The sequence below is a fragment of the Pterocles gutturalis genome, unplaced genomic scaffold (genome assembly GCF_000699245.1).
Source record: "Pterocles gutturalis isolate BGI_N339 unplaced genomic scaffold, ASM69924v1 scaffold53864, whole genome shotgun sequence".
NCBI lineage: Eukaryota > Metazoa > Chordata > Aves > Pterocliformes > Pteroclidae > Pterocles > Pterocles gutturalis.
The window spans coordinates 1-17,605 of NW_010130149.1; the positions used below are offsets into that span (position 1 = coordinate 1).

Here is a 17,605-nt window from a genome sequence, read left to right on the forward strand (position 1 = left end):
CCACGATAACCAGAGTCTGTGATTGTGTGTACACATGCATAATATATGAAAATACAAATATTTACAAAATACATACATACGCAATATGAGGTTTTTAAGCTAAAAAACACCTCTATTAATGAGGAAGCTGGATTGTTTTGTTCCTTTGCTATTTTTTGATCAGTAGCAATTCTATATACTTCAGCATTTAACAGCCTTACTCATCCTCTTCTGAGAGATCTATTCAAAGGCCTTTTGAGAAACTAAGAATTTGACAACTGATTTTCAATGCACATTTACTGATACGCTCAAAAATATTAAGAAATTTTTTACTATTTGCTGTGTCCAGGCTGGTAACAGGCTATAAATTATGATCATGTGGTACTGTTTTACACAGTCTACAGGTTTGGATAAGGGCCTTCTGTTCCTGGATCTGCTACAGAACTGTTTATAAACAGGGACAGACAGCATTGTTTCATATCAGTTTCTGGCAGAATAGCTGTCCCTAAGGATAGATTATTCTCGAGGCAGTTAATCATTTTATGCTTTCACCTTCTCTTGAAGTCCTCCATATATACCTTTCTAAACCTGGTAACTTCCTCTTTCATATTTCCTGTAGCACCTATTATAGATTCTCTTAATATTTTTATCTAAAGGGAAGGCCACCATGTATTTTAATACTATTGTTCTACAGTCTTTCCCATATTATATATCCTACACCAGTCCATAGGTTTAATTTCATTCACAGCAGATTAAAATCTGGTATTTCCACTAGGTTTTCATTCTGTGTTAAGTGCATGTTTGATATCTTACTGCTGTGAAATTGTTAAAAAGAGATTTTTTTTTCTTTCTATACTTAAAAAATCCATCTTTAAGAACTAGAAATGTATCTCTGGGTTTCTTTTGATATGGGGAGGTATCAGGTAGATTTTTATTTCTATAATAAAATGTTTATTATCTTTTTACTAAATTTTAGTTATCTTAAAAAAAAAAAAAACTTTACACTGCAGAGTAAAGAGAGCAGTAGCCTATCTCTCGGTATCCCATTAACACAAGATTTCTGAATTACTATTCTTCAGAAGCCACAGGCAAGAAATCTGTTACTTCAACACAAAAACCTGGAGAGTGTCAGCGCCTAAGCAGTTTGACTTTTGGATGCTTTTCAAATAGAGCAAGAAGTCCTCAACCGTCTCCTAAGTTTGAAGAAATAAGCAAGTCTTCATCTAAAGAGTCAGACTACGCTGAAGGCAAAAACATTCTAGGTACTTAGTCACCAATATTGCCATTTTAACCTGACACAGGTGGAAAAGTAAAATTGACAACTATGTCAATGTATCCAAACCAGCTGTTTTCAAAGTACATAGCAGTACTCTCTCCCTCTTTAATGCTAGTCTCTATTACTAGGAAGAAATCCTGTTGAGCACTAGAGTCTCCACAATACCACTAATACATTGGCAGCATGCAGTGGCTGACGGGTGCTTTGGCTGCAAAGGAAAGAATTTGTTGTGGCCCAGGGTTGCTCCACAGTAGCGTAAGGAGTTTAAGGCTGCCGGTGCCCCAGGAAGGGCTGTTATGGTTTTGTGTCTGTGTAGAGAGGCTCGCCTAAGTCCAGTTTCTGTATATTTTGTCTATACTATCACTGGAGTCCCAGTGTTAGTTTTATGCCCTAACTCAACAAGATCAACTCGGTAATCTTTCATTAGTATGATCAAGGTCAGAAAAAATAGGCATCTTTTTGCACCATTGTTTCCAATCCAAAGAAGGAGAAAGCTCTCTGATCAGTTCATACAATTTCCCCAACAAGCCCTGGAGTCTGGTAATGCCATCAAATTGGCATGTAGTTATGCTGTTATAAGGGTAAGCAGGTCCATTGCATTTTGCTACTTCCCTTAAGCAATGAAAAGCTCAGGAAGAAGACACTTGCTCTGGTCCTTTGTTGGAGTCCCACAGTACTATTTATGACCTCAGCATTTTCTCCACAGTTAATCATGGTACCCAAAAGTCCAGGTCTGTAGAAAATCAGAAACTGAAATAGATTCTATTAATATCTTGCATATTTGTATGACACCAAGTTCATTATAAAGGTGTGTATGTATTATTATTCCAATTTAATAGATGAGGGAATTGAAGTAAGAATCTTTTTTTAAAGGGAAAGGATAAGAAATAAACCTTAGGCTTGCCTAGATGGAAACATCAACTTTTGTGACTCCATTACTTTAATGTGGACTAAATTAACATCTCTGGCTTATCCAATCCACTTTAATTTCATACATCTATTTAACATTAACTTTCTCAAGTGTCTGTGTAGAAAAGCCTTAGTTCTTGCGTCTGTTTTAACTCGGGGGAGCACATAGGCCCCAGTGACATGCTGCTGCAAGCTATAGCTCTCTCTTGCAAAACCAGGTAAAAGTGAACAGCAGAAGCAAAGCTATTTTTAACACAGCGTCTTTCCCTTAGCATTTTTCATGAGCCTCTCATGTGTATCTTAAGCATTCACCACTGGGAGTACTTGCAGAAGAAATTTCTGTGTATAAACACTGTAGAAATGCTCCAAATACTTGATTTGTTAATGTAAATCTTTTCTGACAAATCTTTTACTAAACTTTAATTTTCCTTAGATTTAATAAAGCAGCTAAATTTATATGCCCTCTTAAGCCTGGGGGTTTTTTGGGTTTTTGTTTGTTTGCTTTCATACATATGTGGTCTTGCTTTAAAATATGTCTCCACTCTGCTCATCTTCACATTTATTGCCATTTTTAGTTTGGCTAGAACTTTGAGTAATATCTGTTACAGTTTTTTGGCAAACATCACTGCAACTTCAGTTGCATTCAAAAATTTATAATATTTTTCTTAAGGTTTATTGTTTACAATATTGAAAAATTTAAACATGCTTACACATTTGAAATTATTACCTACTTACTATTTGCAGACATTATGACAAAATCCTTTAGCAGTCAAGTTTGCCAAAGTAATTTTCTCATGTTCATTGTATTTCTCCTCTAGAGAAGGATATCCTGGAAACTACCTTTGCTGGTCCTGCACATGAGGCCAATAAAGGTCAGAAGTCATTGCAACAAAGTTCCTCTGGCTTAGAGCAGAACAAAAATGTGAGAACAAGCTGTTCATCCAAAGACATAGACAGCGACATGTCAAAGAACTCCTGCACTACTGGGAGCGACTGGAGCTCAGACGAGGATGGAGGAGATGATAAAGGACTGAAATCTAGGTGTGCATCCACGCTCTCAAGCCACACATCTGAAGAGAATGCAAGGTACAGTAGAGTGGGCAGTGAAATGTATTTGACAGCATCTGATGACAGTAGTTCTCTTTTTGAAGAAGAGAGTTTTGGTGTTCAGAGGACTCAGCATACGAAGTTATACTCCTGGCAGCAAGGGTCCCAAAGAAAAGGCCAGAACAATGCAGGTGGAAAGTGCAACTCTGACTTCACAAGTAAAAAGAAAGACCAAGATAGTTCTTCAGATGAACTGAATAAGAAATTTCAGTCTCAGAGGCTAGATTATTCATCCTCATCCAGTGAGGCAAATACCCCAAGTCCAATTTTAACCCCTGCTCTGACACCCAAACACCCAGGTTCTCAATGCATAGTGCCATCAGATTCTCCTTCAAATTTGCTGCCTCCAAAGTCACGGACTCCTAATGTGTTTAGTATAAATTCAGCATTAGCAAAGAAACACCTGAGCCAGCCCCAGCTGAGTTCTGACAGAATGTTTGGTAGAAATAGAAATGCCATAAGCATGATACGTCCATGGAGACCTCAGGAAACAGACATTGATCTGGTGGATGGAGAAGATACTGATATTTTAGAGAAAATGGAGATTGGCTGTGATGAAGGAGTGTTTACATATGACTGCACTGAAGCACAAAATGCTGAAGCCCAGGAACCTTGTGATACGACAAAAAAGGGTGCTAGTAACAAACCTCCAACCCCTCCATTACATCGATTTCCTTCCTGGGTAAGTGTAATTATATTTTTCCTGCTGGTGAAATTAACTCATTTTCATGCCTCTCTTCTATGATTTTTATTGCCTCTACCTTTATTATTCTGTTTGATGACAAGACAGGGCATTACCTTAATTGGAACTAAAAGGATTCGAGATTAATTCGAGAACTAACTCGAAGCAAGTTTGATTTGAAGCACGGTATTTCTGCCATTGAAAAACATAGTCACTATTTTTGTAGATAAAACCAAATTTTTTTCATGTCACATCTAAGTTATATATGTCCTTTTGAGTATATCAAAGGAGGCAATGCTTGGGACTGCATTTATTTATTTATCTTAACACTAAGAGAGCCTAACAGTGCTGGCGTCAATGCCTTTGCTATAACCATTGTACCACTCACGCTCTAGACAATTTAAGTTGACAGAAGACAACTACAGATTACAGAAGTTATTGATCACACTTCCAAGTAAAATTTTGAAGCCCTCAATCAGGGAATTAAAATAGATATTAGTATGTCTTACGCAAAATCCAAAATTAACTGTGTCAAGACTCACTGATTCTGCAGTTCCACAGTCAGAGATTTATTAATGATTCAGAGATGAATAATGCATTAATGAAACAGCTTCTCTACTTATATATTTTAGTGCATCTTTTTTCATTATAGATTTTCTTATTGTGTCCTTTTAACACAAAATGGCTGAAAAGTTGCCTCCTAATGGCATTTCTCTGTTCTTGACATAGAATCTTCCATTAAAAAATATTCTCACTATAGCTTCTTTGGTCCCTGCTGATAGTATTTTTAAAAGTTACCTACAGGGCAGGCATTGTGTGAAAAAAAGGTTGAAGCAGACTATAGATATGAGGGGTATGGCATATAAAGCAAGATGCATTTTTGAGCTGCTACTGATGATGCCATTTTATCAACCATTTTATCACATTGCTGCACGAACGCAAAGACTAGGAGGCTATGGGGAGGCTAAAGAGAAGGAAAGTAATTGTTGTGTTTTAATTTTTTACCATCAATCCATTCTGCTTGTATAGGAAAGCAGAATTTATGCCGTAGCCAAATCTGGTTTAAGGATGTCTGAAGCCTTCACCATGGAATCTCTTAACAAAAGTAAGTGGTTTAGATGTCTCTCATCAATAAAAATTCTTACAGTGATTTGTAAGCAGGGACCAAATGTCCCATATTCCTTTAAGATATTTTTATGAATATTCCATTATCTCCTATTTAAAACCTAGAAGATTATTGGTAGTCTTTCCATTGACTTCTATTACCTTGCCTCTTGACTTTGTGCTGAATTTGTACTTTGTTCACTCGTTTCCTTTGCAATTCATTTTGAAGATTCTTTACCAGGTACCAAGGTAAGAGATTATACTTCCGATTTAAAAAGGGCTAGTGGTCGTGATTACAATTTATTTATACTCCTTAAAACCACTGAAATTTTAAAAAGCTATAAATCTCACATCCAAAACAGTTCAAGAGTTAGTTTGCTTTTTAGAGCAGTTAAACAAAGCAAAAAATTACATTTGAATTTGGTTAATTGAGGAGTAAATTAGGAAGGCTATTTATACAATATGTTGCTTTTTTAGGTGCTGTTTCACTAACTTCGTACTCCACATCTGGCTTATATACATCTCTGATATATAAGAACATGACCACTCCTGTCTACACCACTTTGAAAGGGGTAACTGTATTACTATTAAAGGAAATTTTTAAATACCATTGGGAACTTGCTCTTTCACACTTGATGCTACCATGCCAAATACGTCATAAGATGACGTTTAGAGATCATAGAACCCCAGAGGTAATAGGGGTTATAAAATGCTTATAAAATGTTACCAGCCCAGATCAGTTCTTCTTAGGTCCTGCTGATTTTTTGCAAAGACTTGTTAATTATTAAATAGAGCCACATGGTGTTCAGTGCCATAATTAAAAGTGTGTGTATGTGTAGAAATGTCTTTGTTTCATTGCCAAAGCTGGTTTTAGTCAAATAGCCAGCAGTAACTAATCACAGCATTGTTTGTTTTCTGGCAGCCTTTTGTGATTTGGAAAGACCCATGCCTTGAGCTACCTCAGGTTTCTGTTCTGAAGTGTGGGGGTGGTTGAGGATACAGTGTGCAGAGGAAATTCAGTTTTATGTTGATATTTGTGTACCAAAACTCACAACCCAAGTAAGAACAGCTTTGAATGTTAAGAAGCCAGCAGAGTTCTGCTACGGTATGAAGGAAATGACTGATACCCTTTATGCAAGGTATCAAAGAATGTTTTGTTAATTTCTGCAGAAAGCAACTCAAATAAGCAACAGCCCATTTCTAGATGAGTCGTCAGGATCTGAGGAAGAAGACAGCTCTCGGTCCAGCTCAAGGACTTCTGAGTCTGATTCTCGAAGCAAAAGTGGTCTGGGTAGTCCTCGGGCTATGAAACGAGGTAGGCCAAACTGTAAGAATTAGTAACTTCTGGAAGTTTGGAAAACTAGGCAGTTTACATGATATTCTTAGAAATTGACTTCTTCCTTAAACAGCATGGCCATCTTAAATCTCAGGACACGTTAAATTTTACCTCAGCTATCAAAGCCTAGATCTCTTATTCAAGCAGGAGAAAGGACTGTTACACATGGCTTTTCATTTCTGGTATTATAGATGGCTTGGTAAGGCATTAATCTAGTAGCTGGCTGTTGTCATGAGGGAAAAGTGACTTGTACATTTAAAGCAAGAAGCTCCATTTCATCGATGCTCTGTCATGCCAAGGACTTCCTATGACCTTTTACTGTACATAGGTAAAAATGGCCTAGGAAAAAGTAATTGCCATCAGAAAAAAACCCTGAATATATTCAAGCTTTTAAAATAAAGTAACAGTTTAAAGCAATCAGAAAGCAGGTGGAAAAGTTCCCTCAACAGAGTATTTGTGTCATCTCGTGCAGTAAAGAACTGCTTTAATTTCTACATGGGGAGACAAGGGAGACCAAGATCTAAGATCCTAGTGAAGCCAAGTGTTAAGATCCTTCATTATACATTGCTTTAGAAATGCAACATAACATTATTCAGTTGTTCCTATTAACATGTTAAGATCCCAGTTAGCTGGAGCTCCACTCAGTCACGCTTGAGCAGGCAGACACAGGCACTGGTCCCCTAGGAGTTTTTCAGTGCCCGCCACGCAGAGCCTCAAGTCCTGTTTCCAGTGATGTAGTTAGAGTTTTGCTACATCAGTGTGAAAAGGACTCGTAGTTCCCACTTCCCAGCAGCTCCATCTTGCTGAGCAAAAGCCAGTGCTGTGGATGCAGACACGTCTCATCTTACATGCTTGCACAACAGGAAAAGTAAATTAGCTAATTTAATAGCTGGTTTCACCCACAATTTATATCCGTGTCTGTAAAATGGAACCATGCTCCTTGTTCATGCTTTCTTCTCAGAAAATACTCCTTGCATTGTTTCATGCATGGAAACCATTCTTAACCACAAAACACATATGTACGTATCTTTGTTGAGATCACATTGTTTAAAAATCTAGGCAGTCACAAATTCCACAAAGCACATAATTAGCTTGCTGCGTATTTTTTGTTAAAGATCCTACATGAGAAGAGAAGAGATGAACTCACTCTGAAAGCCCGGATGGGGACTAAAGGTTTTGTTTGTTTTTTTGTTTTTGTTTTTGTTTTTTTAAATAAAATTGGCAAATTAGTTTGGAAATTAATGAGACAAAGGAAACAACGCATATTCATTTCAATCTTGGAGAGTAACCTTTCAGAGTAGAACAGTAGTCAGAAAGTAAAACTTTACAGAAGGACATGCTCACACATTTGAAAATAATCATTTCTATGATGAATAAGGGAGGAGTTTGAATTTTTATTGCTGTTCACTAGAATTGAAAACAGGGTGCATTTTTTTCAGGATTAAAGCTAATAAACTTTAAAAAAAATCTGAAATTTGGAATTCAGATTTTCAGAAAACCTCAGTATAAAAATTCACACTAATTGCAAAATTAAGTCACCTACAACTTCAACATATGGCAGATCTTCAGCACAGCTTCTTAGTACACAAGCACTTGCATGAGAAATCCAGATACCAGAGTGAATGATAGAAAGGGGAAGGGGAAAGTTGCTTAGTTTAAAGATCCTGTATTCATTTTCTAGAGAATGAGTATGATGCATGGCACTAACTCTCTCCTTAAAAAAGGTATTGTAATATAACAGAAGGTGATATAGAACACGTTTATTTGTTGTTTCATTCACAAGTGATTTAAACTCTGTTTAATTACGAAGAAAATGGGATTTGGGTATTAGCACCATGCTAATAGTTTGATATGCTGATATTTAAATAAATGCTTGGTTCCTGATGCATTTATGTTGATACTTGTGTTTGCCTGCAGATCCTACTCAGATATTCTTTCTGCATGGATATTCTGATCTCATTTATTTCTAATGTAATGAAAAAATATAAAGAAACATCTCACTTCTTTTAACTCAGGGGTGTCTCTGTCTTCTGTGACCTCAGAAAGTGACTATGCTATTCCTCCAGATGCATATTCAGTAGATACAGACTATTCAGAGCCAGAGCAGAAACTTCCTAAGACCTCTTCCTCATCTAGTGATAATGGAAAAAATGTGAGTACTCAACTTCTGTGAAGAAGAAGTGTACCTGGGGTGCTGTGTGTTAATTTACGCTCAAAGACTGCTACCAAATCTCTGTATTTAGTCTTGCTGACTCACAGACTGCCTTATGAGTACAAATGGCAAAATACACCAACAGTAAGTTAACCATATAAGACTATAATGATAGAAGGAAAGTGGAGGATAATTCTGAGCCTTCTATATAATGAATGGAAATAGGCAGACAGCTCCAGAAGACAATTCAAAGCACTTAAGATTTTCTTTCTTGGAACCAGATCTAGTATCAGATTGCATATGAAACACTAAAATCAGCTTATTTGAATATTCAGGGAAATAGAAGTACATTCTACTGAAGGAGCTGGAGGCATCAGTAGAAATGTATGTGCAGTAATATGTTTTTATAGCTTCATCATTCAGGGAACACAACTTCAGGCATTAGAGAAATCATAAGTAGAGTGACACGCGAGGACAGGTCAAAGAAACCAAACCATTACTGGGTACTTGTCTGGTTTTTAATGGCCTGTGTTAGTAGTTAGTGTCTTGACATAAAAGTGGATTGACTGCCTGGTGATGAAGATAATTTATTTTAAGCTTTCTTCACAGAGTAAAACTGTGAACTCTGTTCTACAGGTGTACACACTAAAACTATGTCTGTGCAGAGCTCTGAATTACAGTGCTCTATGTCTGGTCTGTAAGTTAGGCACTGAAGTTGGGAAAAAATGTATTTACATTGTATTCATTTTGTTCCCTGTTTAATAGAAATAATTAGAAAGTAAAAACAGGAATCATTATATTCTTCATTCTTTTGTATAGTTCTGGGCAAATCCCTTACTCTCCTTCATGTACTATAACTGTAAGTAGGGATATTAATTAGTTATCCCACATGCATGGCATTTGTCTTAATCGATGCTTGTAAAAACTTTGTCCTTGGATTAAAAGTCTCATCAAATACTGTAATTATTATTTAGCATGCTTTTACATCATTAAAATGTCTATGTGTATGTGTATTATACATATCTCTGAGGGGTATAGGTATCCATGTGTACCTAACTACTTTTTGTTTAACTTCTGAATAATCAGGAACCTTTGGAAAAATCTGGATATCTGTTAAAAATGGGTGGTAAAGTAAAGACCTGGAAACGGCGGTGGTTCGTGCTTAAAGGAGGTGAATTACTATACTACAAATCTCCAGTAAGTACATGTAACTTTAACTTATCTCCTATTTAATATTAGATTGGTTTTACAGTGAGTCTAGGGCTGCTAGAAGGAAAATAAATGCATTCCTGGTGTCTGAGCTGTTAGAGAGTGATTCATGACTCAGTTCCTCAAGAGGTGCACAAGGTACTCCATGTCTAACTAGGAAGTATTTATCAAGATTAATGTTTAAATGAGTTCTATAATTATTTTTTGCTATTTGTCAGTAGATTTAAAATATTCTTTTTCCATTCTTTCTATACAGAGTGACGTCATTCGAAAACCTCAAGGTCAAATTGAGCTAAATGCATCCAGCCACATTGAAAGGGGTGATGGAAAACAAACAATTCAGGTGCCTGCTTTTCTCCTCTGTGGTTCAGTGGGTATTTATTCCCTCCATCAGCAAACTGACCCCTTGTTCCAGTCCCTGTTTGAAACCAAAGAATCATTTCAGTTACATGAACTATAGAAGGGCCTGCAAGTAGTCTTGTTTGTATTGCTACAAAGGTCAGATCGTCATATATGAGAAAGAGAGTAGTCTTGGGGCCACCCATTAGGGTTGAGAGTTGTTTGTCTGAAAGAAGATAACTTGAGTTTTCTCAGCTCTGCTGTCCTGGAACTTTTCAGATAAAGCCTTAGAAAGGGCCTGTCTGCTCTGCCTGCCCACAGTATGTTTTGTTAATGGGAAGGACTTTGGGGATAATAAACTCCCCCCAAAGTTGTGAAACTACATTGGGTAGTATAAGTTACAACCCCCACACTGTGGAGTCGAATATATGTTCATAAAGCTCAAAATTCTTCTGTTACTACATAGCTGACCACAGAAAAACGAACATACTACCTGACTGCAGATTCTCCCAACATCTTAGAAGAATGGATCAAAGTACTACAGAATGTTCTTAAAATTCAGGCTGCCAGCCCACTTTTCATACAGCCTGAAATCAAGCCAACTATGAAAGGATTACTTACAAAGGTAGGAACACTCTTCTTCCCCCAATCTGCTTTATGCCATATTTTTTAAGAATAATATCTAGATGAAAATGGCTCTAAATGAAAATGGACCTGTAAAGGTCCCTCTGGAACAGATGCCATCCAGAGGGGCCTTGAAAGGCTTGAGAGGCAAGCCCATGCAAACCTCATGAAGTTCAGCAAGGCCAAGTGCAAGGTCCTGCACATGGGTTGGGGCAATCCCAAGCACAAATACAGGCTGGGTGGAGAATGGATTGAAAGCAGCCCAGAGAAGGACTTGGGGGTGCTGGTAGATGAGAAGCTGAACATGAGCCAGCAGTGTGTGCTTGCAGCCCTGAAAGCCAACCATGTCCTGGGCTGCACCAAAAGTAGCGTGACCAACAGGTCAAGAGCGGTGGTTTTCCCCCTCTACTCTGGTCTCGTGCAGAGTACTGCAGTACTGTGTCCAGTAAAACAGACAGGTATTTGCTTTCCCAGTACTTTACAATGTGAACAATCCAGAAGGACTACCAACTCACCTACTTTGGGCAGTATTTTTCTTCTGTTTGTTTGATTTGATTTGGTTTTTCTTTTTGTCTTTTTAATTAACTAGTTCCTGTGTTGAGCCCTCTATTTGCACTTCAGTGGTATCCCAGTTCAGCATATGTTTCAGTAGCTAATTGACCTACCTTATCTTAGTGGAGTGCTCTCTTTTTCTATATTACTCACTGGGACAGATTATCTCAAGATAGTAAGAATACTGTATAAAAGGAATTTTTCTCTTTTAATTCTTCAGTTTCCTTTGCTTCCACTAATTTAGGCCTGATCCAAAGCCAAATGAAAAACTCACACTGGCTTTACTAGACTTTAGACAAGCATCTAATGCTTTAATTCTTATGCCCTTAATAGAGTTATGCAGTTTTAATTTTTTGTCTAGTAATGTGGAAAGGAATTTAACGAAGACATTTATTCCCAACATCACCAAAGTTCAGATATGGTGAAATGTAGTCTGTATTTCTCTGGCTGTGCTTGTTCCTAATGTTCTGTAATTTCAGGTGAAACATGGATATTCCAAAAGAGTTTGGTGTACCTTAGTTGGAAAAATTCTGTATTATTTCCGTAATCAAGAAGACAAGGTAGGTCCCTTACTTGTTTCCTCAGTGAATGGAAGATAACATACTGAAGCAGACCTTAAACAATAATTTACAGCTTTATTAAGATACAGTTGTCCTGGGTAGTATATGCCCATTTTATCTTGATTACTAAACATTTAGACTTCACAGATGGTCAGCTTGGAAGGTTCCTATCTAATAGACAGTATTCCAGAGCATGCCCCTTGGTCTCCTTCACCTACAGGACGTGATACATATTCTGCATCTTCTTATCCCCAGCCAAAGGGGGACACTGATTTGCTGGCAGTTCAGGTATCCATTTCTGATGGGTGTGAGACTCATCAGAAAAGACTTGGCTGTTATTTACTTCTGGATCTTTTCCAACTCCCCATCAGAATTACGGAAGAGGAGCTCACTGTCTACAGCTGACGATATGGGCAGAAATGGAGATGGAGGTTGGCAAGAGAAAGGGAAGAGAAAATTATTTCTGAAACCTAGAGAAGATATTGTTTGAGGAAGAAATGGAATCCAATCATCTTTAAGCTAACCTCCCAACATCCCATATCCTCTAGGACACAATGAGCTAAGAAAGAGCAAAACCTGGCTCTTCCACATTGGGCCTGACCTTTAGTTCTCCACCCACACTTCTGAATACTGTTGGTCCTAGTATATCCAGTCATATTTACCTACAGAGACAGGACAAAGGACACCTCCTAGTCATACTTGTCACCTGTCCTTTTGCTCCCAAGATATTGTTTTGTCATCAAGAAACATCTTTTTAATGGAGGTGGGTCAGGAAAAAGTGTTTGTAAACTTTTGTAAAAAGAATTCTTGTTAATAACACTGACATTATGAATATTTGATTAATAACCTTATTACCTAGCTCTACCAAAGAGACTGCTGACACTTGACAAAAAGGTGACAGTCCATTGAGCCATTATAACCAACAGTTAAAAAAAATACAGAAATTTCATTTGTTACTTTTAATGTAACCAAATAATCACACTGGACCCAGTAATTCCTAGTATTTGTATAAAGCTAGTTATTCCCTTTGTTATCCCTGCCTTTTTTAGCCATTTTTAAACACCCAACTACACCCTCTTTCTAGAACTATATGAATAAGTTAGCAGTGACCATCCATCAAAACATTTTATTTTAATTACTCTTTTAAAAAGTGTAATAAAGGGCTGGGAAATCAAATGACTAGAGTATTAATCTCTAGCTCATCTTATATTAAAATTAACTTCCATTTTCTCTTATGAAGAAATCTCTATGTTTAAAATATCTGAATTTACACATTTTTATCATTGAAGATTTTTCAGGGTTTAGCATGCCCTTTAGAAGAATCTAAGAACTTTGCTGGATCCTTGTGAATATCTCCCTCAGATCTGGAACAAGTATTGCTGCCCTTTTAAAGCAAAATTGAAACTAATTTGCTAGTTTGTAATGGAATAAGAATTTTGCTTTTGTAAGCAGAATGTGTACGAAAAGTTTTCCAAAGCTAGTTCATTTCTAATGTTCAACAATTTGCTAATTAAAAACACGTTTGCTGTAGCCAAATGTGTCTTTGCGGAAACAAATTACACAATCTTCAGTGGTTAATACAGTAATGGAGACCATTTAAGTGGCCTCCTTTCAAAATGGAATACAAATTAAAAAATAAGACAGCTGTGTTTTAGTGAAACCTAGTGAATAAATCAGTCTTGAATATTTGTATATGAAATAACATCTGTCGATTCTCAGATTCTTACCTTGTTCAAAAAGTTGATGCTTCAGAAGGACCACAGAAAATACAAGTCACCACATACATCTTTAATCCTTACTAGTGAGGGCACTGGAATAAAGAGCCACTACTACATGATGTTTTCTTCAAAATTATTGTATTTTTAACTGCTCACTTTATGCAATCACTGCTCAGGAAGCCTACCCTAGACTGAGTCAAACTGGCAAGCTACTCTCCAGTATCATATTTTCAATTTTTAAACAGTATTATTTAGAAGCCTTTCCCTGGCATTGATATTTTAAGACAACTTATTTCAGGCTTACACTTGAACTTGGCACAAATAAGATGCTAGTTACTCTAGTGCACAACTAGCGTTTTTCCAAAGTGAAAGAAACATCCTTCTCCTGAATCACTAAGCATTGCTAGACATCACAAACAACACAGAAACAGTAGCCAAGGCTTCTTCACTACACCATTAAATATCACTCTTTTGAATATCCTGAACAGCTAGAGAAAGAGCAGGGGTGCTGTGGGAAGGAAGGGAGCTTTGCATAAAATAGCCAGTAAGGACTGTCATCCTGTCAGTCCTCTCACCCAGTTGTGAAGATTGCATGATGTATCTGTGTTTGTCGTGGCTTCCTGTTGATAATGACTATGAAATAATTTTACATCTGTGAAGATTTCCTTTTGAATGGCTTTTCATATAAAATATTTCCTGATAATTGATCATAACTACATATACAACTGAATACTCGAGTACTGTAATCTGTCAGACTGGCGAATGAAACCAACTGAGAAGGTCTACCAAACAAAAAATTTACCTTTTGAATTTATAGCATGAACAAAATAGATACGTCAGCATTACAATGCTGTCCTTTGAAGTGACAAGCTTATTCTAGCTTATTCTTCCCTTGACCCAGGGAAGTTTTGCATGGAACCATGTGTAAATATTGAAGAATTACTTCTCTCACCCTAACAGACATGCATTGTGTTAACTAGATACAGAAGCAGACCTGGGAAAGAATTATTTAAAATCTCACTTTCAGACTTTGGCACATAGCATTCTCCTGCTGCTGTCTGCAATGGCTGGCTTATCTGACATTCCTTGGCAGGACTAAAAATGAATAAGTATAGAGGGGTATGGATAGTCATTCATGTTTTTCTTTCTATTTGTAGAGTAAGAAATATGAAATTACTGTGCACTGAAGCAAACATTTGCTCTCTCACCACTTCGGTGTTTACTTTCAGTTTCCTCTTGGTCAAATCAAGCTTTTTGAGGCAAAGGTTGAAGAAGTTGATAGATCATGTGATTCTGATGAAGATTATGAGGCTAGTGGTCGCAGTTTATTATCAACACATTACACTGTTGTTATCCACCCCAAAGATCAAGGACCTACTTATCTTCTTATAGGATCCAAACATGAGAAGGTAATAAAAGGACTTTTTAATTGATTTTCAGTAACATATCTGTGAATCTGTGAGTATGATGCTGTGATATGAATAGTTCTTAAAGAGGAGGAGGGGGGACCTACAAGTCATCTGGCTTGTAGTTTGATATCATAAACAAGGAGGAGGTCCTGCTTCATTAACATCAAACAGAGTGTGTCTGCGAACTAACGCTGTCATAGGTAATCCTTTTTAAAACAGATTAAAATAAGCAGGCTGGCGTACATAAGGAGATGGTGCAGTATATCAAATATGCTGTAATTGGAGAATTTTGCTCACATTACACTAACTTGTAGGCAGACCTGTAGCAGACCTTCCTGAGAGGTATTGGGATACTGTTATCCATTTTCACAGGTAAGGCTAACAGTAGGGAAGAATGCTGTATTGAAGAAGAAATGAGAGGTATGGTTACAACCATTTGATTATTATTGCTTCGTTGTTCCCAGTAATCTTGTAGACCTCATTTTGCTTTCTGGCCTTATCCCCAGGTTAGCAGGATCTGGCAGTGATAAAAAGGCACTTACATTAGGTTTCTGAAGAGGAAGGGAAGAATGCCCTGATAATTAGCCATGATTTCTGAGGGTAAAAGACTTCTGAAGAGAGCCCTGTCCAATCTTCCTTGCTTAATATTTGTAACAGACACCATGAATACAGGTGTATTCGAATACAGGCAAATTCCTTTGGACTTCAACAGGAGTGTATGGCAGTGTTTCAAGGTGAGCACAAAATCTTGATGAAGCAGCTTCTTCCAACATGGAATTAGTGAGCTGCTGTGTGTTTTTCTACTTTAGGACACATGGCTTTACCATCTGACAGTTGCAGCTGGAATTACGAGTGTAAATGTCGGATCTGAGTTTGAACAACTTATCTGCAAATTATTACATATGGAAGGTGATACCTGTAAGTTTGTTTTGTTTTAACTAATAACAATACTTATTTTTGTTTCAACTAATAATAAAACTAATACTTATTTACTGAATGCACTTATGAACTGAATTAATTGCAAAACCTACATATTTTATCTGTTTAGCTTCTCAGATCTGGAGACATCCTACCCTTTGCCACAGCAAAGAAGGAATTGCTTCCCCTCTTACAACATTGCCATCAGAAGCCTTGCAAACTGAAGCAATTAAATTATTCAAGGTAAAACCATAGCAGATGCTTCTTTTATTAACTGACTTACTATTTAACTCTTAGCTAAAGAATGGCTTTTAGTTGTCTCATTAGAGATGTTCAACAGATAAGGAAAAAAGAAAAAAGAGACGTTTACTATTACCTTTAGTGGAGGTAACTAATGGAGAGTAGCAGAATGTCCCCGTATTATCTCGACAAAGAGTATCACTTCCAATGTAAAGAGATCACTTGTAGCTGTGAGCAACCAGTTTAGGCTGCAACTTTTGCCCTTTCTACTGAGGTTATTGATAAAGTGCAAGTTAGTAGAAAAATCCACAGCCACTATGGGTGATAATAATGTTATAATTAAGTTTATAACCCCCAGAGAACCTAACAGAGTGGATCTCTGTATTTGAAGAACTGTATCTGAAATACTATTTTTTCAGTTAGATTTCAAGAGGAACAAATGGTAGGTGAAAATTTTGTTGTAGAAATATTTAAATCAGCTAGAAGACATTTTAAAAAATCTAAATAAAAACAAAGCAAAGCCAGTGTTTCTAGTTTAAGCAAGTCATGGATTATTTTAAATGGAGATAGAAGGCAGAGATTCTACTGCTCTTTTTAATAAAATCTTGTCTTCATGTGAAGTAGCTATTCTTAAAAGACTGATTAGCTATTCTAGTAATATAAATAGAGAAAATATTACAGAGTAAAATTATTAAAAGTATTTCATGACAGTTTTGTGAATTCACTTTTAAAGATTTTTATATACCTTTAAAAATACACATATCTCCTGGTAGCAGTTACAAGGCTTTATGATTAAGAGACATATAATGGTTCATAATTGCTGTGCCGCAGATAGTTTCTTGCAAATTTTTATATGCCAGTAAAACCTTACATCTTTCCCAGTTAAAGGCCAGCTAGGTGGTTGATCTCTAAGAGAGGGAGTATAATGCAATGCCATTAACCTTCTTTCTTCTCTCTCCTGCCCTCACCTAGGTAAAACTACTCCTGAACATTAACTAATAGCCAGGCTATAAAGTCTGCTCCAGAGACAAAATAAAATCTTGTTGTTCCTTTTTCTGTACATTGTGAAATAAATTACAAGTTGGAAGGCATGGTGCTTGGATAAATGAACTTTCTCCACAGAATTTACACAAGACTAAAGACCAAATTCCCTGAAGCATCTACTGTCTGGAGAATTTTGATGTAATGGTTCCAATCTAGAAAGGAATTAAAGACAAGCACCATATGTTCAGTCACAGCCACTTGTAGGCAAACTTTCCAGCTTGTTTGTCTGAAATGTTTGCAGCACTATAAAGAAGTACATCCATCTTACTTTCTGCAATCCTGCAGCATGAACATTGAAAAGGGACTGTACTTCCCTGATAAAAATTAATGTACATTTATTTGGAAACCACTTTCTGAAATACTTTTCAGACCTAACTCAAATCGCAGACACTTGCCTAAAATAAATAAATAAGAGATTACTTGTATGAACTTTGCTGAAACTTTGTA

At 36.8% G+C, this 17,605-nt stretch overlaps 1 protein-coding gene across 1 annotated transcript in view; it reads left to right on the forward strand.

Moving 5' to 3' along the window:
• Positions 1 to 1,058: 1,058 nt before the first annotated feature.
• The window catches only part of PLEKHH2 (pleckstrin homology domain containing, family H (with MyTH4 domain) member 2), a gene marked incomplete at its 5' end in the record, with an annotated part of 29,851 nt that continues 13,304 nt past the window's right edge, over positions 1,059 to 17,605 (forward strand). Inside the window, 13 exons of the mRNA XM_010080103.1 lie at positions 1,059 to 1,241; positions 2,983 to 3,953; positions 4,983 to 5,058; positions 5,535 to 5,629; positions 6,228 to 6,372; positions 8,409 to 8,545; positions 9,632 to 9,742; positions 10,011 to 10,097; positions 10,560 to 10,718; positions 11,749 to 11,829; positions 14,777 to 14,956; positions 15,766 to 15,874; positions 16,005 to 16,117. Of these exons, the coding sequence (XP_010078405.1) occupies positions 1,059 to 1,241; positions 2,983 to 3,953; positions 4,983 to 5,058; positions 5,535 to 5,629; positions 6,228 to 6,372; positions 8,409 to 8,545; positions 9,632 to 9,742; positions 10,011 to 10,097; positions 10,560 to 10,718; positions 11,749 to 11,829; positions 14,777 to 14,956; positions 15,766 to 15,874; positions 16,005 to 16,117 (2,447 nt within the window). The remainder of the gene's footprint in view (positions 1,242 to 2,982; positions 3,954 to 4,982; positions 5,059 to 5,534; positions 5,630 to 6,227; positions 6,373 to 8,408; positions 8,546 to 9,631; positions 9,743 to 10,010; positions 10,098 to 10,559; positions 10,719 to 11,748; positions 11,830 to 14,776; positions 14,957 to 15,765; positions 15,875 to 16,004; positions 16,118 to 17,605) is intronic.